The sequence below is a fragment of the Sceloporus occidentalis genome, unplaced genomic scaffold (genome assembly GCF_023333645.1).
Source record: "Sceloporus occidentalis isolate IW3139 unplaced genomic scaffold, rSceOcc1.0.p SCAF_4, whole genome shotgun sequence".
In the NCBI taxonomy this organism is placed as follows: Eukaryota; Metazoa; Chordata; class Lepidosauria; order Squamata; family Phrynosomatidae; genus Sceloporus; species Sceloporus occidentalis.
The window spans coordinates 78,732,163-78,758,990 of NW_028316984.1; the positions used below are offsets into that span (position 1 = coordinate 78,732,163).

The following is a 26,828-nucleotide window of genomic DNA, read 5'->3' on the forward strand; positions in this document are numbered from 1 at the left end:
GTTTCAGTCTTTCTCTAAGAAACTGAGATACAAATCATAATATAAATGCATATAATGCACTACTTCTGGCTGTGTGTAAGGATTTTTCATGGAATCAATAGGTTAATTGGGGGCAATTTCATGGAGAGTTGGCTCAAGATGTTTTGCTGCCTGAGATACAAGACAAGGTCGAGGTGCACTCTCAGTTCTTCATACAAAAGTGAACTCAACTGGCAGCGGAATTTTACTTCATACTAGTGATGGAACATTATTCTCTATTGCACATGAAGGCAGCAGACTAGTGTGGAGGGTGCAGGATAGGCATTTCTATCCTCCAACGAAGTGGAAAGGTGGTGGTGGTGGTGATAGCAGGAATAGCTAGCAGTCTTCCACTACTGTTTTCCATCATTTTCTCCTGAAATGGTTGCTTCAGTCTACCTAATGTTACACTTGCAGGCAGTGTTTAAAAGGCCCCCAATAAAAGGGTAATTTGTAGAGCTGTTGATAGTGAAAAGAGTGCACGTGAAGATGGCCATTCTTATGTTTTGGTTCCCTTCAGGACCCATTATTCCTCGATTTGATTGGGACCTGTCATACAGAAACAACGAGCCCAGTTATTCTGACACTGAAACACCTTACCAGGTACAGGACACACATGGCCAGAGGCCTGACTTTTTTCTCACCAGACATCTTGGGCACCATGCTGAAGGAAGGCAAGCTTTTGGTGGATGAAAATGGAGCTCTTACACTCCCACCAGAGGTAAATACATGACTGTTATAAGGGTCAAATATACTCGTAAATAACCACAATTGTAAGGATATGATACGGGAGGGAGGTATTATGAGTAGAGGGTGCCTATGGCAAATTCAAAGCTGCTAAATTTTAGGAGGCTTTAACCCTATCTTTCTTTAGGTTTAAACTTGTAATTTCAGGTTTAACCTTGTAATCACATTTCCAACCTTAATTTTGTAGTTTTTGATATCATAATTTCTGGCAGTTGTATTGATGACTCAAATGTTGTTGTTATGTATTTTGTAATTTTAAAATAAATTTTATAAAAGAAAATAAAAAACCCCTGTCTTTCTGGGCCTCCATCATAATTATTGGCTATTTAGAACTGGAATGTTTTTGGGATTTTGCCTACCCTATGGATGATGACACTTTGTCATTTGTTCCCCATCTCTAGTGATATGATATCAACAGAAAAATCTGAAGATAACATTAGCACCCATCAGTTTTGAACATCTAGTTACTTGTATTCTCTTTAGCCGGAATATCTCTTTTTCTTTTTTGTCTTTATAGATTCTGGAAGACAAGTCCCCAGAGGAATACCCTAACATTGAGCCCATGGTTGAATATTTCCATGATGGTGTAAGCAGTGACTTCACCATGTTTCCTCCCCATGTCAGCCTTAGCATCAAGGAATTTGATTTTGGCTGTTGTGCAAAACTTAGAGAGGTTGAGCCACTTCCTCTGTGTGTGACCAATCATACAAAGGGAAAAATAACTGTGATATGGACAAAGAAGACAGATAGTCCTTTCCAGGTGATCCCAGAGAGTTGTGACATCCCACCTCTGAAGACAATGGATTTCCGCGTCACCTTCCAACCTCCTCAGCTTAATTCTCTGTATGCATCTGAACTAGAAGGCTTTGCCTTCTACAAGGTGGGTAGTAAACAATGTCAATGATGTTTATGGCACAGGCATAAACCTGTGTGAGTAAACCTGCATTGGTAATAAATTCCCCTGGTCATGAAGATGACCAGAAGAAGTTTGCTCGCTCAGCATCCTTTGGCTTACTTGGTTTGACAGGTATGGGAACTGATGGTAAATACCTGCCTACCCAGTAATAAGTGGGCAAGAGGGTAATTAGTAAAAAATAAAGATAATGTTCAGACATAAGATTTCTGTTTAAGGGCAGATTGATCCCTTTCTGCTGGGGAAAAAAACTTACTTGGCAACCCTATGATATGGCATTAAAGCAGTCCAAAGATAAAGCCCTGCTGTGAAGTTGAAGGCTAAATCCATACTTTTTTGTGGGTTTTTCGGGCTATGTGGCCATGTTCTAGAAGAGTTTATTCCTGACATTTTGCCAGCATCTATGGCTGACTCCTCCCTACACAAGGTCACATAGTATATAGCCCGAAAAACCCACAACCCCCCCCCCCCCCCCCATAAAGCCCTGTTGTTGGCATGCCTCTTGTCAGAGCAGTCCTATCTCTTTTCTGTCATTGCCAGGTACTGAGACACTACAGTAACATTGAAGAGTCTGTCACCATGTGCCCATCGTGGAGCTTAACCATCCGTTTGTGTGGACACACTTTTCAACCTGGGCGGCAACACTTTATCCCACGGTACACCATGGATTGCCATGAGGTTAGATGGATAGCCTTTGTCCCTCTGAGGGGATGTTCATTCTCCACAACAAATTGTTTGCAGATTGGAAGGGATTCCTTTTAAACTTTCACTTGTTTCTATGTGCCAATAACTATATCCATTTACTTTCCTCACAGACCTGAGAGGTGAGCATTTGTTGTTCCTCTTTTTATCAAAAAGGGAACTAATTTTGAGAAATCACGCTTAGTCACTTATATCCAGTGGCACGACTGGGGCACAGTTAAGAATCTTGAGCGTGCAGAACTGAAAGTCAATACTTTGTCCACTGGGCCATTTCTCTTATTGCACACCTCCAAATCTGCTTGGAGGCTTGCATTGCATATCTCCCCATGATAAAAGAATTGAAATTTGTTTCTTGCTCATTTCCATCTTCTGTTACTTGACAGGAAAATCCTTTTGTTCTTTGGCAGTTGCCAGTCAGGGCTTCCACGCAAGTATTCTTGAGTGGAGACTTAACCAGCTCAATGCCAGCAGAGGTCAGCAGAGGACCATCTCCAATAGATACTATTTGCCATTTCCATGGTATTGAAAATGAATTGTCTTGTTTTTATTCTGGGAGTATAGTATGCCAGTTTTAGTTCACTCATACCTAGGCCCATAAGCAGATGCTACTACGGTGGCCTAGGAAGGAGAGAAAAGGCTGGCACAGCTCTATCATGCCTAGGCCCAGATGAAGGCGCCTCCCTTCCATCCCGACTTCTGGCCTCAGAAGGAGAGAAGAGGCAGTATCTGCTGGACTTGAATATCTCCCACACTACCAGCCCCATTTCCTTTTGTGTCATGTCATGTCATAGTTGAGAGCCAGTGTGGCATAGTGGTTTGAGCGCTTGACTACAATTCTAGAGACTGGGGGTTGATTCCAGTTCAGCCATGAAACCCACTGGGTGACCTTGGGCAAGTCACACTTTCTCAGCCTCAGGGGAAGGCAATGGCAAACATCCTCTGAATAAATCCCACCAAGAAAATTCCATGATAGGGTTACTTTAGGGTCACCATAATTTGGAAAAGATTTGAAGGCATATAACACGTACATGTTGCAATTAGATTGTAAGGTTAAGGGCAGGGAACTGTTTTGTTGTTCTTTTACTTTTAAAGCATCATGGACAATGATGGTGCTATATAAATAAATAATGATGATTTTAATGATGATGACAATTTATAATCATTTGTATTATACACATGAGGGATCAGAAGCCACTTTTTCTACTGTAACAATGAAGAATTCTCCCCTTTCTTCCACATTTGCACATTTATACTTGTACAGGTCTGCATATTTGAACAAAATGGTTCCTGCTTTCATTCTGTGAAAGACATGCATCTGTTGCAATATGACCATATTTTGGTTTGATCTCGGAGGAATCCTGTTCTTACAATATGTAGCCATAGGGACTGTGCACTGTCCTGATGAATAATGTGCTTTTGTGTCACTCATGAAGACACCATCCTCTTCTTGCAGTTTTTGGAACAATAATTTAAAAAGCAATTAATTACCCCTTAAAAAAGAAAGAAAGCAGTGGGAAAAATTCTGACCTCATAAACATGCTGGCTGTTTGGAGATGGAACATTAAAAATACAAAGCGGACCAGATGCCTGTAACATGGGAAGTAGGAAGGATGAAGAGGAAGCACCAATCAGAGTTTGATCTGTAGACTGCATGGGTGTCTTTTCACAAAATGTTGAGAAGCTTATGCTACCACAGAATAACATACACACACTGCTCTTTGCTAGTGCATCTGTACATAGCTTTACTTAATTCCTCCCTCTATCCACAGTTAATTTCTGTGTGGGTGTAGCATACAAAAGTCCTTAGGGTTGTAATCCATGAATGAAAGTACCTGCTTCGAATTTACATTTTGTGGCTCTCCCCTGTCATATAATAAAAGGGAAAGTAAGGTAAGGTTGTTCACTTTATGGAGTTGATCTTGCAAGGCGAGCTAAGTATTAGGCATTTTATGTTCTCTTCATTGCTTTTCTCGGATGATGCTACAGCCCTCACCACACACATCTTCAGGAAACAGAGGTTGAGAAAAAGGCAAATGCAAGTGAGTTATTTTTGTAAGCAAAACCTGTTGCTGTTTCCTAGGCCTTCCCTCCAGTGTGCCGGAGCACTACAACATACCGCAGCATGCTATTTTGCAATGTGGGCAGCACAGCGATAAACTTCCACATGGACCGGGAAAAGTGCCCCGCTGTCTTGGTCAAGCCCAGCTGTGGATCTGTTGCACCTGGAACCCATCAGATCTTTCTTCTCTCAACCTGCCCAGTGGACACATCCACACAGCACCACATGTTGTCTTTACATCTCAATTTCTGCTCCTCATTCACCAAGGTAGGGATAAGGAGAAGTAGATTCTCTTTTATTTCCACCACACAACCATACCCTGCATCATGTCTACACCAGTATAAGATTTTTAAATAATGTTTTAATTTAATGCTGTTTAATGTTTTAGTCAGAGATAGGGAAGTAAAATGGGATATGATACCTGATTCCCACATCCCAAGCCCTCTGTAGGCCAGACAAAGTGAGGAGGACACTTTTAATTTGCACTGCACTTGAAAACATTATGCTTGTTAAATGACATTTCTAGAACTTCACAAATTAAACATTTATTTTGGCAACATTGCCCTTGTACCACCTCCTTATATTATCCCAGTTCTTTCCAGGCTTATCCATGCCAGCTTAGGACCCAGCTCAACTTCCCTGTGAAAGCACTGTGGTTGACAACTTTGGCTGAAGAACCCTGCTGATGTTTCTTCCTCAGGAGATCCACCTTAAGAGTAGGGCTGAGCCCTTGGTCCTCCTCTTAGAAAGTGATGGCAACCTGTACTTCAGACCTACCTGTGTGGGCACCTTTTCCTCACGCACCTTCATCATCAAGAACTGTACCCGCTTACCCATGCTCTTCAGATGGAAAATTCAGCAGTTGGATAAAAAGCTCCTGTCTGTCCAGCCTGCTGAAGGGATGATATTGCCCAATGAAGCTTTGGTGAGTAGGATAATTGCAAGGAAAAACAGTGCCTCTTTTGAGCCAAGGTTAATAATAAGTGATTCCAGTTTCCACAACTGGTCCAATACATTCTATCTGCCTTAGATCGAGCAGTGAATGATATGTCTGTCTCTCTCCTTGCCTTCCTAATAATCAGAATCTGCTGCCTGAAGTTGCTGCTTCATTCCCCCATATTCTTCTATATGTGATTTCAGGCTCAAACCTGGACCTTCACTCCTAGTGAACAGACCAAATATCTTCTGCGGAGTTGGGTGACAGTGTGGAGAGAGCAAGAGCTACTGGATGACAAGACTACACAGAGCACCCGCTATGTCCTGCGGGTGATCGGGGAAGGATCATTCGGGACTTTAACAGTAAGTGATGCCATCCATGGCGGAAGATAAATTGACCATGTTAGAAGAGAGCAGAAACTCTGTCATAGAACTACCCGTTTTTAAACATACTCTGATGAGCCTGACATCTGTGAAGGCCTGAACTAGTTGATATGTATCCTCCCAACTAGTGGTGGTACAAAGCCTCCACCTGTGGGCTATGCTGGGTTGCATAATAACCTGACTGAGATTGCTTGCTTCTCCATATCATGCTCCTGTCTTCCCTCAGTATCTTTAATAACAGTATTTCAATGGTTTACCCCTAATCTACATTGCTTAATGGACCTGACTGTTCTCTGTTGTATTTGGGCTGCAGGCACAAGATGAACAGGTGGATGTTGGCAGCATCCTGGTTGGCAGCACACAGTCTTGTGAAGTGACATTATTTAATAATGGGGCCTGCTCCTTACAGTATATTCTCAGCGTGGAGCAGATGGTCACGGGACCATGTGATCCTGAAGAAGTTGCCAGTGACCCCTTAGGTATATAATGGAAGTACAAATGTCTTTGTGCTTTGCAGTTGCCTGAGGTCTTCCTTCCATATTAAGCCTACCTCTTCTGCCTCTCTTCTATAGCCATCACTCTTGACCATTACAAAGGGACAGTTGCTGCTCGGGGAAAGATCTTTTTACAAGCAACTCTTAAACCAACCCGTCCACTGCACTACTCCTGGACAGTCAGTTATGCCATTTCTACTCCCAAAGGTAACAGCTGACACAGGATAACTTGTATGGAGTGAGGAGGGGGGGGGGGAGATCCCACATCAAGCAAAATACCTGCTTTGGCTTCACTGCACATTGAACCTGCCCACAATGTGTGCATCTTAAGGTTCTTTGTGGGATTGTGAATCAGGAAGGAAGCTTACTTATTGCCAACACTTTGATGCTCACAATGTCCTACTTTCTTCTAGACAATTGTGAATTTCTAATGCTAGAGTTCATGGTTTTCCTTTCCTTTACAAGTAAACAAAGTGCAAACTAATCTTGCAGCACCTTTGAAACAAACTGAGTGAAAGATGTGTAAGCTTTTATAGACTGTGTCCTCATTTCCCCAATACTTAGGACATAAAAGTGTTTTTCAGCCACATTTTTTCATTGGTGGACTAATTTCTTATGTAAGTAATAAAACAACAATTTTAGCAATCTCTAGTTGATTTGATAGTGTGATAAACTGTCCACAAACAATAAACTGGCTGGAGAGGGAAATAGCCTTGCTGCTATTCACCCAAAGTGGAAAGTGGCTGGTGCCGTGGGGCTGGCATGCAGAATTAGCTGGTGTCATGGAGATTACAGACAAAGGTACTGATTTCCTTCAGTGGAAAAAAAAACCAGCCCTATTGGTTTGCCATCTTGATTAGTGTATGGCCCTGTCCTATGTCTTTGCCTCACAAATCCTAAGCATCTCCATTTAAAGGCTGCATTTCTCAGGCATGTGCTCTCCTAATGAGCTGTAGTCTCTCCCAGGAACATTTCCCCCAGGAATAAGCATACTTAAGAGTTAGGAAATTGCAATGTTCCTGCATCTGAAATATTGCTCTAAGTGAAGAGGTATGGACAGTAAACAAGTGGTAAAAGACACTTATTGCACTACCCGTTACCGTCTGGAGATGTCTCAGATTTTACTCATGAATTCTTAACTGTTAAGTCTGTTGCCTTGATCTGTTAATGTATTTATCTGTTTGAATGTTTGCTTCCTTTTTGTATCTCCATGCAAGCCACAACACCCCTTGGGGAAAAGCAGTCAGTTTGCTGTGTAACAGCAACAGGCATCTATCCATCTATCTGTATCACTGATGCCTGTGGCACAGGTAGTGCCCGTGGCATCAGCAAGCTGCACCTCTGGAGACTTTTCTCTTTGGAGACTCTGAACCAGTATCTGGAGCGAGAGCCAACACCTCAGGAGCTCACTTTTAGAGTACCCACAAGGCACAGGTAAGGATCTTTGGTCTTCTGTCAGGCCCTAAATTTCTTCATAATCTAAAATGACAACTTCTTTCCCTTTTCTGACAAACAATGCATTGGGAAAGATGGTTTCTGGAATTTGCAACCTTGCCAGGCAGCATTTCTCAAGCATTTTATTCACTCCTAATTTCTCTTCAACATGCAGCATAGAGCGGATTCCCTCAATCTATACTCCTGTCATGCTGGATTTCAACTTTGGTGCAGCTCCTATTGGATGCATGCCCTCTGTGGTTGTGCTGATGCTACAGAACAATGGGATGATACCTGTGAACTGGTGAGTTAGTCCCTCACTGCTTCTAGATGGGAAATAGCTCTAATAGTTACATAGATTTTATATTGTTTTTCTGAGAGCAGGTAATGAGAAACTTATTACTAACAGGAGCGTCATAGCAGGAAGTGGTGTAGTGTTCATATTGTGCCTTGGATATTCAGGACAGTCAAGTATCCTCACAGTGTAGATATGGCTTCTGGAGAATTTGATTCCTCATGTCTTCAGATAAAGATTTATGCAGATAAATTAAGCCTGTTTGGATTAGTAGTAGCCAGACAGTAATATTCCATGTGACTTCTTCACTTTCTCTACTCATGACTAAATCTGTATATGGTAATCAGAGAATGGCTTTATACATTATGAGAAACTTCTTAATGGTGATAGTAGTGAGTTCTGAGAACCAGTTATCAAGTTAAATGGCATTCCCTCTCTAAAGGTCTTCAAGCAGATACTTGACAGACATCTATCATGGAAGCTTCAGCTCTGTATTTGGGATTAGATGGCCTATAGTCTATGGTTCTTTGTGGTACTGTATCCAGAACATGTGCTGTTCTTATCTTCTTCATCCATTTGAATCTAGCTAGACTCAGAGACAGAATACTGATAGGACCTGAATTGTCTTCTTCCATTAGCTGGAGGTAGAAAGTTGGCAGTATTAAGGGATATTAGCTCAACTATACTTCTGTGGAGGCACAGTCTTGTAATGGCAAGAGTATGTGTCTAGATTACAGTAAGGAGGATACATGTATGCCACATTTCTTCAGGAGCAAAATAAAAGCATACAAAGTGCCACTGAGCATGTATGGTAATTCATCCCTGTCTCATTTTATAGAAATCACATTTCTGGCCCATATAATAATAGTTTTTTTAAAAATTTATATTTCCCACCTCTCCCTGCAATGGTGCTTGAAAGTATGCTCCAAGTCTGTTGAATTCTCAGAAGTGAAAGATAAGGCTAAAGAAGATATCTGCTCCAAAGTGATGCATCAGTAGCCTTTATGGTTCCTTGTCTCTCCCCTCAACTAGCAAACCCTGAACAATTTAGGGAAAGTAGTAAACACTGCAGAATTATGCTAAACAAGAGAAATCATACACTGTTTGTATAATTTATTTAGGATGCACAGTACAGCTTTTTGTAGCTGCAGTTTTTTTAAGACTCCAAGTACATAAAGCCATGTTCATGACGGTCAGTAGGACTAGAAGGCCTCCAGCTCTGCTGACTATCACTTCTTTATTCATTTTGCTTTCTAATTGTAAGGCATAATCGTTTGTCCCCCTTGTTTTTGCACTGCTTGCCTTCTAGGGCCTTTTTGTTTCCTGCTGACCAGACAATTGATATGGAATATTGGGCAGAAAGTACTGAATTTGACCCCAATGAGCTGCACCAGATGAGGATCCAAGATAACCAGCTTTTTACTGTCTTTCCCAAGGCAGGAAAGCTTCTTCCAGGCGAAGAGCAAACCATAAACTTAACCCACAGGTAGCCACAAACTCAGTTTTTTCCCCTTACCTGTATGGAAAGTGATCTTAAACTGAAATTTCAAACTCAGTTTCTGTGCTAACTCAGATTCACCAGCACAGGATCCAATGTGCATAGTGTCTACTGTGCTGGGGCACTGTTATATTCATTCTGTGGGTATGAAACTCAGACAGATCCAGTGCTCCTCACCCCAACCCTGGCATATTCTGGGTTCCATATAACTGGAATCCCTAAGCCTGTTTGCATGTCCTGTGTTTGGAGAATGGCACTGATTTGATAGTAGTTCTAAATGGGTTTTGCACTGTTCTTTCCCATCCAGACATGACTGTCCTTTATGCTCTTTATGCAACAGTGCAGCTCTTCAGCAGGGAAATCAGTTGTCCCTAATCTGCTGTTTGTGATAGGCTGCTCCAGCTCAAAGTTTGGAATGATTTCATCTATGTGTGTTTCTGATACTCGTATTTGTTTCCCCCTTGCCAGACATGATTTCATTGGCACCGATCGGCTTCCAGTCCTGCTGAAGGTTTCTCATGGTCGAGAAATTCTGGTATGATTTTGAGTACAGAAGTTCAGGAACTGTCTCCACTGAGGCAGGCATATAAGTAATCCAGAACTTGTAGTCCAGCCCCTTCTCATTTTATGGGACGTTTTCCCTGGAGTTAGCAGCAAACTGTTGCTAGTATAGCAAGAGTAGGCAATGTACTGTTGAAATGGCTTTCTCTTAGTGAGAAGCTTTGCATATGACCCCCTCCATAATGTATCCAAGATCTATAGCTCCACATCCACTTATGTTTTTATTCTGTACTAAATTCCTCACTACAGGATAAGTGGCAATCAAATTAAGACAAGACCATCTAGACTATCTCACTGTTTGTTATTCCTGAACAGTTATTGAAGCCATAGTCCATATCATTTTATATAATCCAGAGTTTTCAGCTGACTTTACAAATTACTCTTTGTTTAATAAAGTAACTTTACCCCCACTTGTTATGTACTTTTGAAATGTAACTTGTTATAATTTCATTACCAAGGAAAGTAAGTCATAGGTAACTATAGCATTTATAATTTGTTACATCTAACTTCTGAATTTCAGGTTGTTCTCTCCCAATTTTTTCCTGGTTATGAATCCTCTTTGCTTAGCTTGACCCATCTGCTGGCACTAAATACCTAACACCACCATATTAGTGGAAAATTAATGACTCTTAGGTTCTTCTCTCCATATGTGATATTCAAAAATGCCAGATACTTGTGTGGAGGTTAATTTTTATTGGGGAGGTACTGTATTTGAATGAAAGAGAAATACGTTATGTACAGTCCTCTGTATATAAAACAGAAGTATAGTCCACTGAGTGCAGTGGGAAGCTGCTCCCAGATAGATAAGAATAGAATTGGAATCCAACAAAAAATGAAGATGGAAACAGAACAAAAGGTGACTAGATGATGGCACTGCAGAAAAAAGATAAGGAGGATGCTCTTGAGATGTTTATTATGTGTAACAATCTGCAGTACATGAATTAACAAAATTAATGCTAGTAATAATATAAAGAATGCCTTCCTTGAGTGATGTATAACTGTGATTCAGTCCTACACAAATATTGACCAGTCAGGGAGTTGTGTTAAGTGTGTCTCAACAAAAACAAGAGTGTCGTGCTACCTTGAAAAGCAACACATTTTATTTTCTGTAAGCTTTTTGGACTGCAGCTCACATCATCACTCAGCCAGGTTTTCCATGGAGATTTATGTACATGATTACTGATCTCATCTTAAGTTTTATTTGTATTTTAAAACTATATTATCAGAGATACTAATTGTAGTTTTCACTTTGACATATTTAGAACACAGTTGTAAAGCATCGAATGGTGGTGATTGTGTGAAATATTTATTGCATGCTTCACAACTGAAGTAATACATCACTGTTTATAGAGGTGGGAGACTGACTGTAGGACCAAATGAGGTTTTTATTCTTCAGTTATATTACCTTGATTATGATTTCATAGGTAGTCTAGAGAGTATCTTCATTTTGTAATCCTCCATATTTTCCATAGTTTCTTCCATTTTTTTCAATACTAGAAAAATATGCTCAGGTGAAGCAGACAGAATAACTCTACAGTGTTTCTGGACTGATAGTGCTAGGAACTGAGATGGTTCTAAAACTGTAGTGAGCACAGGGGAGAGGGTCTGTGAAAATTCAATAGGAACCTGAAACTGGAGCAGCAGGGCATTGGTAGTAAAGGTGAAGTGAAATTACTCAGAGTTAGCTCTGACAACTTCCACAGGCATTGCTTGCTCATAATACCAATTACCAGTACTCTAGGCCTCTGTTTACATCATTAGGGTTTTCTCCATTTGCTTGCTCTCAAATATACATCTCCACTGTCTTCCCTGTTCCCCCACTCTCTTTCCTAACTTGTCAGCTAGTCAGATTACCCTTATGGTAATAAGGCACCTCTCTTATGCCCCACTGAACTTCTGCTAGGTGCCCAATGCCCTCTCAAGATTTCCTGTGAAAGTACTGCGTTCCCATCAGCCTTTTATTTTTATTCTTCCCCTCCCTTTGGGGACTGTTGTCAGCTAAAAATGCAGCTTGTTGAACAGGCTGTGAAAACACAGGCTTAGCTGTGCCTTTGTATAAAGCCTTTGGATGGGCTCCCTTGGCTCAGCCCATTTGGCACAAGTCTTGATGGCTGCCCAGTGGGGATGGGGGTCTAAGTTCAAGAGTCCTGGCTGGTAGAGAGCATGCATCCTGGCTATCCAGGTGGCCAGAAATTCTTAAGGAAGTGTTTCAGAAACTTTTCTGCATGAAGATTAATAAGAAAACTCCTTGAGGATGTTGATCAGCTGTTTCCTGAAGGTTATATGCCATTAACTTTTTTCAAGAACAGGAATACACAAATCACAGTACTTCATTTCATGCTGTTACACTTCTCTCAATGTTGCCTGTAGGACTTATGCAAATACTTGTTTGCTTGTAAGCTGGGTGGTTCTGATATGTGTAGTAACAGCCTATCCTTTCTCCTCTCATCTTTTTTAAATTTTGCACCTGCAGCTGAATTTCATTGGTGTGACACTGAACCCGGAACGCCGCTATATTCACTTCACTTCAACCACACATATATTCACACCCATTGCTATTGGCACTTATGACCCTCCCAAACAGGTGAGGCTTCTTCTGCCCACCCTCTACATACCACAGAAAGTTGGAAAGAGAAAGAGAAACCTAAAGGGCAGGTATGATTATATGTGAAGGAGATCCCTAAAAAGCCATTGAAATCTAGGATGATTTGCCACTTGAGAAGCATCGTGCTGTGGAAGGGAGGTGTGTGTGTGTGGGGGGGTTTACTGCAAATTATAAGGCTAATAATTTGTTTATCCTCATTTGCCTTATAAAGCTACTTCTGGCATGGGGACACTTGCAGGGAAGAGCTGGTTCTTGGGTTGGGTGGACTTAACACTTACTGACTAGCCTTTAAAGTGTCACACTAGGCTGTTTGTAATTCATTTGTTTTCAGAGACCAGAAATGAATCAGGGTGGGGGAAGACTACTGGAGTGGCATTTTCACTGGGTAAATGGCAGGGCCTGGGATGGTTGTCTACTTCTCTCCTATTGAATCTTCTTTATAAATGTCTTTGATTTTATATTGGAAAACTCAGTTATGGCTTGAGCCAGTGTCCTGCAGGGTTAGACAGTATTCAGCTGTCCATTTTTGGGATATGTGTGGAATATCACAATTACCCTTTCAAGGTCCCAGTGTTGATTGGCAGCTTTTGAATTTTGTTGGAGAATAACATGAAGATTACTTCAAAAACAACTCTTCCAGCAGACATTGGGACTACCTACAGTATGACCAAGAAGGAGTCATGCTAAATAGAGACATTTGTGGTTCACATGAGTTGCTCAGTTCTTATACAGTAAAGTAAATACCTCTGGTCTAACTCTTCTTGCAGATCTATGAACTGTACAATGGAGGCGCCACAACAGTTGTGTATGAAATCCAAGTGGATGCTCTGATGAAAGTACAGGAAGAGAATTTTCACCATACAGTGTTTGTCTGCCTGAATCCAAAAGGAGAGATTGGTCCAGGTTTAACAGCTCACACTGAATGGATATTTTCCCCACTGGAAGCCAGAATGTACTCGGTAAGGCTTTTGCCTTCAGGAACAAGCGCCTCCATTTCGAAAAAGAAGAGAATACAGTATCAGAAAATGCTAGAGTACTGGTATGAAATATCCTTGCTTTTTGACACTTAAAAAAAGAATTAAAAGAGCTAGAAGGCTATCACACACCTTGGCTTACAAAGATAGTAGATGAGGGTTTTAGCCATTTATGAGCTCAAATGATAGCTGTTGCATTCCAAAAAAGAGCAGTTTCTGATACATGTGAAAACTGAACCCAGAAAGTGAAGTAAAATCCTTCCACTGCAGTTTTCTCTTTCTTTCTAGGTGGAAGTGCCCATTCACATTCTTGAAGGTGACTCTGCTCTTATTAACTTCCAAGGAATAGGTTTTGATCCACACGTTATGGGAGAAACAGCACAGTTTGATAAAATGGTGTCTCCTGCAACAACACCAGGCTCTGCCAAATTAACAGTACCTGGTCTAGTAAGTGTTGAAAATTACTGCTGTACGAGTATCATAAGAGAGGGCAACAAGGAGGGATACTTTGCTAGCATTCTGGAGACAGCTTCAGACATTGCAGATAAGATGTGATGCCTGCTTCCAAATACCAGCAACATTGGGATCTGTGCCAAGGCTATAATATATGTAAAGGACAGCCATGTGGATCAGCTAGATTGCATGGTACAGTCATCATACCAGGGTCAGCAGTTCCACTGAGTGTAATCCTGAAATGGAGATGAAGGGGCAAATCAGATGATGATGATGATGATGATGATAATAATAATAATATAATTTATTTATATTCTGTCTTTTCCCTAGGAAATCAAGGCAGATTACAACAACTGCAAGATAAAACATTGTAAAAATAAAATTACAATTAAAAAGAAACAATCCTGTATCCCGACCCTCCCCCCACATCATAAAAACATTAATCACAAACCATAAAAAAGAGATTAAACAGTAGAATAAATTTAAAAAACAAAGCCCCCCACACATTCCTGTTAGGAATTCACTAAAATTACAAGTAGGATTGGAGTGAAAGAAGCGTCTTTTTGTAGGGGGTGGGGGTGGGGAATAATGTCAGTGAGGGGAGACTAAGCTAAAAAGGCTAATCTTTTAATCTGCTAATAAAATGGGCAAGAAGGAGTGGCAAGCACATGTGGCCCCAAAGAGGAGCGGAAAAGATCTGCTTGTTTTGGGGTTGGATTTGGGCTGCTTCTGGGCACTCCAGGGGCATGCGTTGTGTAAACACCATGCCCCCGGAATGACTGGACGCTGCCCTCGTCTGTTTCAGGCCTTTGTAAGCAATCCAGCCTGCCCCTAATATTGCTACTTATAAAAAGTTTGACTGCAGGTTGGAGGTCTCACAATATGGGAGCATTCAAGTTATTGAAATCTTGGTGCAACTGAAACATGCAAAGTCCATCTACAAGACTGAACATGAAGAAACCCCAAAATATTTGCCCTATGAAACACTTTTTTGAGGCTCACAAGTCTCTTCTTTCAGTGAGGCTTCAGCTCTCATTTGAAAATATATTTATTGTGGATGTAGTGATAATAGTCTAGCAGTCCCATCTCTTCTTTTCAAAATGGCCTGATTTATGTAAGTTTGGAATTCTAAACCAATGTGAGGCTTCCAGTAATTCAGTTAAACCTTCCATTTCACCTACTTACATCAATTCTCTTTTCATTTTATCCTTCCATGTTAATGTGTCCCAATGGGAAAGAGATGCTGGAGTGAAGTAGCATCTGCATTTTTTGACAGGCTGCTCATGTTTGAGCTAGGTCTTGAATTAGACAGTGATTTATTTGATTATACAGTACGACTGGTTTTTAAAATTAAGTTTCATGCATATGGTGGTATATAAATGACTTGCCATTCACTACTGATTCTAGGTACCACTGTGGGTTAGTTCACTTCATTCCATTCCGAGTATGAGAAAGAAAAAAGCTCCCAATCTGTTAGGTTAGGGGATCACCATCTATTTGTTTTCTTTGCAGACAGTGTACTTATCTCAACCCCGGATTTGTCTTGGCAACATCCCAGTCTACAGCAAATGCAGCCGCCTTTTCTTTCTCAACAATGCCTCTGAAAATGAGGCCGTTGTTTTTGCTTGGCATACTGAGACTTCAAATGCCATGGTGGTAAGTTCCATCTGCTTTACTGCTTTTGGTTTTCCTTGGTGATCTCTCAACTATTCTGTCTCCTTCAAAGTTTTCTAGACTTTCTAGTCTGGCTATGAGAGGATAGCTGGCCAATCAGCTTACTTGTTATTAGATTATTTATTTATTTAAATATTTATATCCTGTGCTTTATCCAGAGATCCCAGAGTGGTGTACAATAAACCTAACAAGACTAAGGTCCAAAACACACTGCAGAAGTAATCCAGTTTGAGACTGCTTCAACTGCCCTGGTTCAATGCCAAGGAATTCTGGGAACTGTAGTTTTGTGAGACATTTAGTCTTCTCTGTCAGAGACTCAGGTGCCAGAATAAACTCTGTTCTGGATCTAACAAACTTAAAATAATATAAAGTATAATACTTTTAAAAGACAAAAAACTTATTAAACAATTAACAAATTATAACACAGTTTAAAAGATTAAACAGACTGTAAAAGAGATTAAAAGAGTAACAGATTAAAATAACTAAAAATGAATTGAAACTATTTGCAAGGGAGAGATTTGTAAAATAAATTAATTATTCATCAAATTAAACATTTGTATCCTGCTTTGGCAGCCTTTTGGCTGAAGAGCAGAGTAAAAATGCTTCAACTAAACAAACAAAATGGCAAAAGCTTTCATAAACAACCATGTTTTTACTTGGTGCTTAAATAACAGCAATGTTGGTGACAATTGAGCCCCAAAGGAAGAGTATTTCTGCCACAGCCTGTGGTGCCACAGCCAAGAATACCTTCTCCCATATCTTCACACAACATACTTAGCTGTCTGATGGAACACAGAAGAGGCCCCCGCAACAGAACTTAAATCTCAGGCAGGAGCATATATAGAGAGGTGGTGAGGTCCCAAGCCATTTAGGGCTTTAAATGTCATTATTAGTACCTTGAATTCAGACTGAAAACATATTGGCAGCTAGTGCAGTTTCTTTAAAACTGGCGTTATATAGGTTTTGTATGACATTCCTGTCAGCAGTCTAACTGCTGCATTCTGCACCAGCTGCAGTTTTCAACTCATTGTCAAGTGCAGGGCCACATAGAATGCAGTAGCATAATTGGGAAAGTATTAGTGTATGGACTACTGTGGTTTACTGTATATACTCATGTATAAGTCTAGAAATTTAGGTTAAAAAATTGACCCTCAAAACTTGAGTTGACTTATCCATAGATCAATGTAAGTATTGTACTTTAAATTACACACACACACAAAACCATCCCATGGTGAAAGGCAAGAGTTTAATCTGCCCTGGAAGCACTGGCCCCCTCTACTCTCTCATCCATTTAGCCTTTAGTATGAGCACAAATAGTTATCCCTGCAGGGAATTCTGTAAGTACTTTGGCATTGTTTTCCTTTGCTTCATCCTTTACACCCTTCATTACATGCCCCTATGTTTTACACTCAACTTATCCATGGTTCATATCAAAATCCATAATTTTGGCCCCAAAACCTGCCCTCGACTTATACATGAGGTCGACTTATAGTCGAGTTTATACAGGTAGTTATCTCTCTCCAGGAAAGGCCATAGTGTCTGAGCTGGCCCCAAGTACTCTGAGCCACTGAGGCCACCTGGGTCAGTGACAAAAATGGAGGTAAGAGCACTCCCAAGCTACACACCTGCTCCTTTGGTGAGAATGCAGCCCCATCTAGGGCTGGTACATTACTCGAGTCCTGATCCAAGAATCACCAATCTACAGGCTAGATTTCTGAACAGGATTGCAGCACAAATAGAATGAGTACACAACAGGTTCTGAATACACATTAAAAGATGGATGCATTGTGTCAGGTATAGTGACCTACTGTACCACGTCAAGCAGCCTATAAGGACATGTAGTTCTAAGTCCAGTTTTTAGTCCCAATTAGATTACACCTACTGCATCAATGAGAACTTGGGAAATCTTTAAATTTTGCGATTAAATGTGATGACAATTGGATTTAGGCCTCTCTTCCATGGTTGTAACTTCTCCTATTAAAATATTCAAGGACCACAACCACATTGCCTTCTCTCCCAGTAATTTGTGATTGAGCACAGTGTGATTGTGATTTTCACAATGAGAAATGACAGCCATGAAAACATTTGGTGGAGATGCACAATGCATTGCTCTATATACAATGATGTATTGTTTTTCCCTCTCCTAGATACTGAACATCACTCCAGAGAGTGGAATTGTACAACCTGGGGAGAGCATCCAATGTATTCTCACACTGCATGCCAGTGAAAGCCCATGCTTCTACAATGCGGATTTGATCTGTGAGGTGAGGCTCAGTATTGAAGAAAATCATTTGAGACAATAATTTCCTTCACCATTCAAACACAGTGATGGTGGCTACATATATTAGCTACCAGAAGCCTTGGTGTCCACCTTAAAAGCTAAAGTTCCATTGAGTGGACCTCTTTGTTTTCAAGAGTATTTAACAAGTTGTATTTGGAGACTAGGTTGGGGAAGCTGTTGGTTGTGCTATTAACATTCCAGTTACAACAAGGAATACATGTTCCCAATTGCATAATTAGGGCTGGGTGACATGGACCTTTGCCATAGTACAGCTTCATAGAAGCTACAGGGGTGATGGAATTGGACTTTCATCAACCCCACCTCCACAAGCATTATCTTTTCCACAATGCCTGAGCCAAACTGGATACCTTTGAATATGTATAGCTCCATTCCCCCCCTTCTTCCTCCATCTTCTTGAGATATTAGAGTTGGATCACCACTATTCGCTCTGAGATAGTCCCTTCCGATTCTTCTTCTGCTCATAATCTTCTAACGCTCTCGCCTAAGAAATTTTCTGTGTTTCCTCCTGCTTCTTTGGATGAACTCTCTACACTTCTGAACTCTTCCAAACTTGCAACCTGTTCTCTTGATCCAATTTCTACTCGTCTTCTAATTTCTGTAGCTCCCTCTTTTCTGCCCTCACTTCTCCATATCTTCAATCTCTCTTTCTCTACAGGCTCCTTCCTGTCGGACTTCAAACATGCTCTCATTTCCCCAATTCTGAAAAAACCTTATCTTGACCCCTCCTCTTTGTCTAGCTATCGTCCAATTTCTCTTCTTCCCTTTTTTTCTAAAGTTTTGGAATGGGTTGTTTATTCTCGCTGTCTTGAGTTTCTTGAAGCCAACTCCATCCTTGATCCCTTTCAGTCTGGTTTCCGCCCAAGGCATTCTACAGAGACAGCTCTCACCAAGATCTCGAATGACCTTTTACAGGCCAAGGCTAATGGCCTTTACTCTGTTCTCATCCTTCTCGATTTGTCTGCAGCCTTTGACACCGTTGATCACTGTCTCCTAGTTGACATACTCTCTGACCTTGGGTTCTCAGACTCTGTTCTCGACTGGTTTAGATCTTATTTGTCTGGCAGATCTTTTGCTGGCGGTCAGACTTCTTCTCCTGTTCCCTTATCTGTTGGAGTTCCTCAGGGCTCTGTTCTGAGTCCCCTTCTGTTTTCTCTCTACACACTGTCCTTAGGTAAACTCATTAGCTCTTTTGTATGCCGATGACACCCAGCTGTATCTTTTCACCCCTGACCTTTCTCCAAGGCTTGAACAGCAAGTTTCGTCCTGTCTCGCAACTGTCTCACAGTGGATGCGCCATCGGCGTTTGAAGCTCAACATGTCCAAGACAGAGCTTCTTGTCTTTCCTCCTAAGTCCGCCCTTCAACACTCCTTTTCTGTCTCTGTTGACAACATTTCTATTCAACCAGTCCAGCAAGCCCACAGTCTTGGTTTTATCTTTGATTCTTCTGTTGTGTATCCCACAGATCCAGACCACAGCCAAGGCTTGCCGATTCTTACTATACAATATTGCCAAAATCCGACCTTATCTCTCCGCCTCTTCTGCCAAGATCCTGGTCCATGCCCTTGTGGTCTCACGACTTGATTACTGTAACGTCCTCCTGGCTGGGCTTCCTCTTTCTCACCTCCGTCCTTTAATCTCTGTCCAGCATTCAGCTGCACGCATTATCACTTCCACCCACCGCTCTGACCACATCTCTCCTGTGTTGGCATCCCTTCAGTGGCTCCCCCTCCCTTTCTGCATTCAGTACAAGCTCCTGCTGTCGACGTTTAAAGCCCTCCATGGGCTGGCCCCTCCTTAATTATCAGACCTTCTTTCTCCTCACCTTCCCACCAGGGCCCTCCGTTCTGGTAGTCAAGGTCTGCTGTCCCAGCCCATGATTTCCTCTGCCCCATCTCGAATTCGCCCCTTTTCACTCGCTGCCCCTCACTCCTGGAACCTTCTTCCCCCACGAGCAAGAGCCATCACTTCTTTAACCAGCTTCAAAACGGAGTTGAAGACCATCCTGTTCAGAGAAACATTCCCAGGCATTGCATAACTGTCACTTGCTCTTTGATGTTCCTTTGTTGCCTGTTTTATTGAATCATTTCCTGTATTGCTATGTCCTCCCTCCAGTCCATCTCCAGGCCTCGGAGGTAGAGAAGAACTGTTGGCCCTCATTCCTTTCCCCTTCCTCTTCTGTGTCGTGTCTTTTTAGATTGGCAGGGAACCATCCAATTAAAAAGATTGTGTGTACAGCGCTGTGTAAATTTACAGCGCTTTATAAATAAAGGTTAATAATAATAATTATTATTATTATTATTATTATTATTATTCTGCTTTGTGACCAAATACTTGTAGTTACTGCTCTGCATATAGTCACTTATTTCTTCTTTAGTTGATTGATTGGATAAGTAATTTTTCTAGTAATTTATTCTCCAGCGTAAGGAAAATAAGCCAAAGCGAGGGCATACTAGATTCACTTGGAAGGCATATAATTTGTCAAAAGACAGGCAAGATTTTGTCTGTGCTCTGTCTAGCACAGAAAAAGAAAAGAAGCAGGTGTGCAGACTCTTAGAATGCTGAGTTAACTATAGGTTTTTCTATATAGATTTTTACTCAGCACCCACTAGATCAGTATGAGAAGGAGCTGAAGGAGTGGGAAACTGAGAAGGCACGACAGGCTGTGGAGTTCACCATCACGGAGAAAGACCTAAACACAAAGAAGAACCTAAAAGAATCTTTGAAGGTAAGAGGGATTAGTTTGCCAGATAATTTAGTAGTGGGGCATGAGCACTAGGGCTTATTAAGATAGCAAAGTTGTTGCATCACATGATCATATCATGTTTTGCAAACAGGTATAAGAAAGTGTGAGAGCCAGCATGGTGCTGTGGTTTTGAGTTTTGGACTACGACTCTGGAGAGCAGGGTTTGAATCTCCACCCAGGCAGAAAAACCTACTGGGCAACCTTGGGCAAGTCACACTCTTTCAGCCTCAGAGAAAGGCAATGGCAAACACCCACTGAAGAAACTTGCCAAGAAAATCCTGTGATAGGTTTTCCTTAGGGTCACCATAAATCAGAACGGACTTGAAGTCACATAACACACACACACACACACACACACACACACACGAAAGTGTCTGATAAACAATGCCCTATCTGATACTGATACAGTGGTCACATGCAGCAGTGCTCAGATGTGTGACTTGAGATTCACATTTTAGAAAGCTCACCGAGATGTCTTGTATTTCTAGCAATTGACTCTTTATTATGAAACATTTACGTTAACGTTTCTAAGCAATAAGCACATAATAAAAGCATAATACTGTATGAAAAATAAAAATGACAATAATTATGAAAAATAAAAATGACAATAATATGACAGCAAAGGAAAAAGAAATCATTGCTATTAGAAAGCTTGTTGGAACAAATAGGTTTTCAATAGGCGTCAAAAGCCAGGGATGGCCAATATTACTTTTTGAATTAAAATGCTCAGAATTGTATTATGGAATTTGTAGTCCAAAATAGTAACTTTTTCCAATGGTATACTTACTAACTGTTCAGACATTTCCCCCCCCCCCCAGCCATCTAGTTGTTTTCCCCCATATATTAATCAGTTGTGCATGGGAAAATCTAAAGATAGAAATAGTATTAAGATATTACAAACAACTGAATTCTTTGCCATTCAACAACAAGGCAACACACAGATTAACATGTAAATCATTTCCTCCCAACCATGGGTCACACAGCATATATATGCCACCAGCCTCTGAAGATGCCAGCCACAGTTGTGGGCAAAACGTCAGGCATAAATTCTTCCATAACATGGCCACATAGCCCGAAAAACCCACAAAAAACTATGGATGCCAGCTGTGAAAGCCTTTGACTTCACAACTGAATTCTTGTCTGGATCCAGCCTAAGACACTTCTACACCCAAGGTGGATAATCCCTCTCATGCCCATTAACATTAGATATAATTATCTGGGAAATTCTCTTACACAAACTTGATTAGGTCCTGTTTGTGGTAGAACATCTCAATGAATTGTTGTTTATTTAGAGAAAATAAGGAAAAAAGAAAGAAAAATGAATAATTAGTTGTTTGCTTGTTCTGCAGTTCTGTCCATACTGTTTTCATATGACTTTACATAAATTCCTGCCAATTGTCACAGAAAACCAAGGTCATTTCACATATTATGCAGTGACAGACGTAGTGTACAAGTGTACCTGTAAAATGCACAGAGTTTGCAAACAAGTTTGTCACATTCACACTTTGCATTTTGAAAGTCTTAATAAAAGTACACTTAGCAAGACACTTCTAGACATGTTCCCTCAGTATTAAGTCCCATTCAGTTCAATGAGGCTTATTCCCAGGTAAGCCAAATAGAGGGTTGCAGCCCAAAAATGTAAAATAATCTTACATCATAAGGAGTACTTTTGGCTGAGGCAGTATTCCAGTTTCTCCCCATTTGCTATTACAAGTGGATTCTCTAACTCTTGTAGGGCAAGTCAGACAAATTAAGAATTATATCAAAGAGGTATGTTTAGTTTGGTTTATAATCAAAGTTTTGAATACAGAATTTGAGGGTTTCTGTTCACAGAATTCACAGGGGTTTGGGAAGGTGTAGATGGGAAACCTGGGGACAAACTATGCGTTACACAGACAACCTCTTTCTTGATGTGAAAGAGTCTCAAGAGGCTAGTTGTTGAGCAAAGAACCATGAAGGGAAGAATGGGGTTCTTATTTGCAGGCAATTTTCCATTCAGAATCCCCCTGGTCTGTTTTTTTTCTATGCCAAACTAGATAGCCTATCGAGAACCCAATGAAAGAGAAAGGAGCCTGGGAAGAGCCATTTCTTAGCAGTTAAATGGCTAGCACAGAAAGTGTTCACCACCTCAACCGACTGTTGCATCTTTGCTTAAAGTGTGGCCTCCCAAATCTCTTTTATGTTAAAAAAATGTCAGGACTACATAAAAATTTTGTATATAACTGAGTACTGTAGCCATAACATTCTTACTTCTGTATCCTTTGCTACTATTTCCTTTCTCTTTTTAGGGGGTTTCAAATTCCCTGGAGTCAACAAAGTTTTGTAAGATGCTTACAGGGGTCCAGAAATACAAGGTAATAAGTTTTCTATAATCCATCTCCAAAGTGGAAGAAACTGAGATTCAAGATGGACTACAGTGTCCTGTAGTATATTACAGGCAACATGGTGGCTTAGTGGTTAAGACACTAATTGTGACAATCATAAGGTTGGAAGGTTGGCATTTCAAGGCCCAAGCACCGAGTGGAGTGAGCCATTATCACTAGTCCCAGCTCCTGCCCACATAGTAGTTCGAAAGTACATAAATAGGTACCACTTTGGTGGGAAGGTAACAGTGTTCTGTGCAGTCATGCTGGCCACATGACCACTGGAGTCATATTTGGACAATTCTGGCTCCCTGAGATTGGTAACCTACAGTCGGTTACAACTAGACATTCATGTCAAGGGGAAACCTTTACCTTTAGTATGTGATACTGCTTGTCTGCTACAAGTAGAAGGTAGAAAGGATCAGAGCTTGGACAAGTTTTTTATTCATACACCAAGTTGTTATGTCATAGTAGTCGCCATTCTAGCTGGGGGATACTTGCAGCAGTGGTCTCAAAAAAGTAACATTTGTAAGCTCTGGAGTGGGAGAGTAGAACTCTAGCATGGTCCTGACTCAGAGAGCATGAATGGTGTGTGTTTGTTTCATACAGATACAGGCAGCCCACTACATTTTCTAGAGTTAGGGGTGCAGGACACCCGCAAAAGCGGGAAAAACAGCAAATAATTTTAGTCCCTCCCACAATCATATTTTTAAAAAAGTAAAGATTTTCCCTTTGACAAGGTAGCCAAGTCATGTCCGATTGTAGAGGATGGTGCTCATCTCCGTTACTAAGCCGAAGACATGTCTGAGATCATGTGGCCAGCATGACTGCACAGAACGCAGTTACCTTCCCACTGAATGGTACCTGTTTTTCTACTTGCACTTTGACATGCTTTCAAACTGCTAGGTTGGCAGAAGCTGGGATTAGTGATGGGAGCTCACTCCATTTAACATACATAAAAAGTACGATCTGCAGATTCAACCCAATGCGGACCCCTTCAGTGTGGTGGGTTTCCTTCACAAGGCAGAAGCAAGTGGCTGGCAGGCCTTTCTACCACCTCTACTGCTGCCATTTTTAATAGGGACTTACTAGCCTCGCTGCATATTCACTGTGTCTCAGTCTCCTGAGACTTGCAGTCCTTATTAAAAATGGCATAGAGCTGCAGCCAAGGAAACAGCAAATAATCAGTGAATAATAAATTCTGCAAAAGTCAGACCTGCAAATGGGCAGGGCTGACTATATCTAGGAACAAGAGTCAACATTTTTATTTTCTAGCAGGGTTAGCGTAGTCCTCAGTCCACCATCTTTATACTGAAACCGACAAAGTTGAATTGTGTTGTTAAGTCTGTTCCCTTTCCCATACTCTACTTTCTCCTTTTCCTGGGAGTTTATCACATGGGGAAAACTAGCAGTTTAAAAGGGTACAAACCCATGATTATCCAGCATATTAGGCACAATTGCATGATTGGTTTTCACATGACGTTGTGCTCAAACTGCTAAGAATCCAACCAAAAAGAGACATGAACCAGCAATTAGTCATTTTTGGGGAAATATTGTCTATTAATTTCTGTTTAATTCACAATATCGCTTTTTTGTGCAATTGCTGTAGTGTGAAAGCTATTTGCAGTTTATGGGATTCTCACAGTTTTTGTAGTTGTTGCCAGATTTCCTTTGGTTCTTTGGGGTGAGCTTACCTCCGATGCTGCTTTGTCATACCGAATTGCCAAGAGGAAAGCAACCTTCTATGCTTTTTTTAAAAAAACTTTTCTATCTTTTGGCTAATTTTTATTTTTTTTACTTAGGTTGGATAACATTTCTGGGAAAGTAAGGGACAGTACAGTATATTTTTTATAAAGAAAATTTTGTAAATAAAATTGTTTATTTCTCTGGGTGATTTTGTTTGCTGCCATGTGTGCTCTGGTGACTTCTGGTGACACAACTAATTGTTCTGTGCGCACGTGCAAAAACACAATTCCCAAAACCATCAATCGGATTAACACGCATCTGTGTGAAAACCAAATGCACAGACTACCCTCTTTCTCGCTTTAGTAATGAGCCTCTAATGCATTATTGTGTTCTGTGTGTGAAAATCATTTGCGCGCTTTTGCAAGATGCGGTTGTTTTAATCATTATCAGGATGGAGGTACATATGATCCCTGTGTGATAAACTCCCTAAAGACATTTAAAATGCAGTTTGAAGTTTATGTCATCCAGTGTCTAGTCAGCATTTTAATAAATTGCTGAGTGTTGTGTTTAAAAGTTCAAAAACCGATTTGGGAAGCAACTTCTGCCAGCTACTCAATGTTAAGCAAAACCAGCCCCTGCTTTCAAGCTGCAGAATCATTTTTCCTTGAGCTCAACCCTGGACATTAGTATGTCAAAGCACAATATGGCAAAAACATTTCTTGAATACCACAATTCTTCTACTTAACATCTGAATATTTTTTTAATTATTTGAGATAGATAAAGAGAGAGATACATAACCTAATTCATAGGGGAAGCAAAAGGAGTGCCAAACATAGTAATTTTATGAGTACACCTCAGTTAAGGAGCAGATGTGTCTCTGGACACATTGTCTTTAACAGAAACTTTGGCATCAGAGGCAAAAAAACTTGGAAAGAACAGGGATACATTCCTATAAAAGCAGCTTGAACAGTTTCAGCAGAGATGTTATTCAGAACTAAAGATATGCACATGAAATAAAACAACCAGGTAAACCTTGCATGAGTAGACAGAAACACTTTGAATCGTCTACTGATCAAAGATGCTTCCAAAATGCATCCAAGGATTATTATTTTTCTTTCACCAATTTCTACTTTCTTATGATTTACATTTGATGACCAGACTTACAGATCTATGCTTTTTTTTAGTGTTGGGAGTAGCTGGTGAGGCAGGCTTATTTGCTCTTCTCTTTTTACTGTTTTGCTGTTAACACATACTCAAGTAAGGGATTCTGGAGGCATCTGGTATTTGCCTTGCCTGTTGTTGACCAATGCATACAGCTACAGTAGGACCCTATTCTTTCTTAGCTCAAGGTTTATTACATGGTTTACTGCAGCCATGCTGCTGCCAGATGTCTGTGCTTTTCCAGCCCTCTTTCACCATCTTTCCAGTACTGCTGTTGCTAAAAGATTTGCCAGGTAGAGAGGACAAGGAAAAGGGGAGCTGAGCAGTCATAAAAAGACTTTGTAAAAAGAAACTCTCAGAGGCTTTGTTCACTGAGGCATGCCTCTGTATAAAGCAAACACTCTCTTTCAGTTCCTATTTGCATAACCTCTTCTTCACATTTAGCTTGTTTTTAGGACTTTTGTGTAATAATTTGGTTCAACTGGTTAGCTTCCTAAGAGCTCCAGACCATGCACTAAAGAGCTTCTTTTAATTTTTCCCCAACAGACTCTTCCCCCCATTAAGAACATCCAGGCACCTAATCCTCCTGCCAGTCGCAGCGAAAGAATGCACTTAAGGAATAAAGACACCAGCAGGTTGTGGGCCAAGCCAGAGCCCCCAAAGCCCTTTCTCATGCATTTAGGAGTTACAGCAAGGTCCCACTCGATTGATGATTTCTTGGCCAACTTTCCTGATGACTTGCCTGAGTACTTCCTCTCCCGGTAAGCCTTTTCCTGCAGCCAGTTCTTTGAAGGTTTCTGTTCTGTTCTTGCTCAACACCAGACA

At 40.9% G+C, this 26,828-nt stretch overlaps 1 protein-coding gene across 7 annotated transcripts in view; it reads left to right on the top strand.

Moving 5' to 3' along the window:
• Positions 1-26,828, top strand: part of CFAP65 (cilia and flagella associated protein 65) — a 66,382-nt gene that overhangs the window by 27,928 nt on the left and 11,626 nt on the right. For 5 of the 7 annotated variants that reach the window (XM_089520411.1, XM_089520416.1, XM_089520412.1 and 2 more), the window contains 20 exons: positions 539-739; positions 1,283-1,645; positions 2,219-2,356; positions 4,461-4,706; positions 5,140-5,364; positions 5,580-5,738; positions 6,073-6,238; positions 6,332-6,460; positions 7,471-7,687; positions 7,863-7,991; positions 9,292-9,468; positions 9,949-10,015; positions 12,515-12,625; positions 13,414-13,605; positions 13,909-14,067; positions 15,586-15,729; positions 17,895-18,011; positions 20,638-20,775; positions 23,082-23,147; positions 26,550-26,764. In XM_089520411.1, the coding sequence (XP_089376537.1) occupies positions 539-739; positions 1,283-1,645; positions 2,219-2,356; positions 4,461-4,706; positions 5,140-5,364; positions 5,580-5,738; positions 6,073-6,238; positions 6,332-6,460; positions 7,471-7,687; positions 7,863-7,991; positions 9,292-9,468; positions 9,949-10,015; positions 12,515-12,625; positions 13,414-13,605; positions 13,909-14,067; positions 15,586-15,729; positions 17,895-18,011; positions 20,638-20,775; positions 23,082-23,147; positions 26,550-26,764 (3,359 nt within the window). The remainder of the gene's footprint in view (positions 1-538; positions 740-1,282; positions 1,646-2,218; positions 2,357-4,460; positions 4,707-5,139; positions 5,365-5,579; positions 5,739-6,072; positions 6,239-6,331; positions 6,461-7,470; positions 7,688-7,862; positions 7,992-9,291; positions 9,469-9,948; positions 10,016-12,514; positions 12,626-13,413; positions 13,606-13,908; positions 14,068-15,585; positions 15,730-17,894; positions 18,012-20,637; positions 20,776-23,081; positions 23,148-26,549; positions 26,765-26,828) is intronic. The other 2 variants (XM_089520414.1, XM_089520413.1) reach the window with 2 other exon arrangements.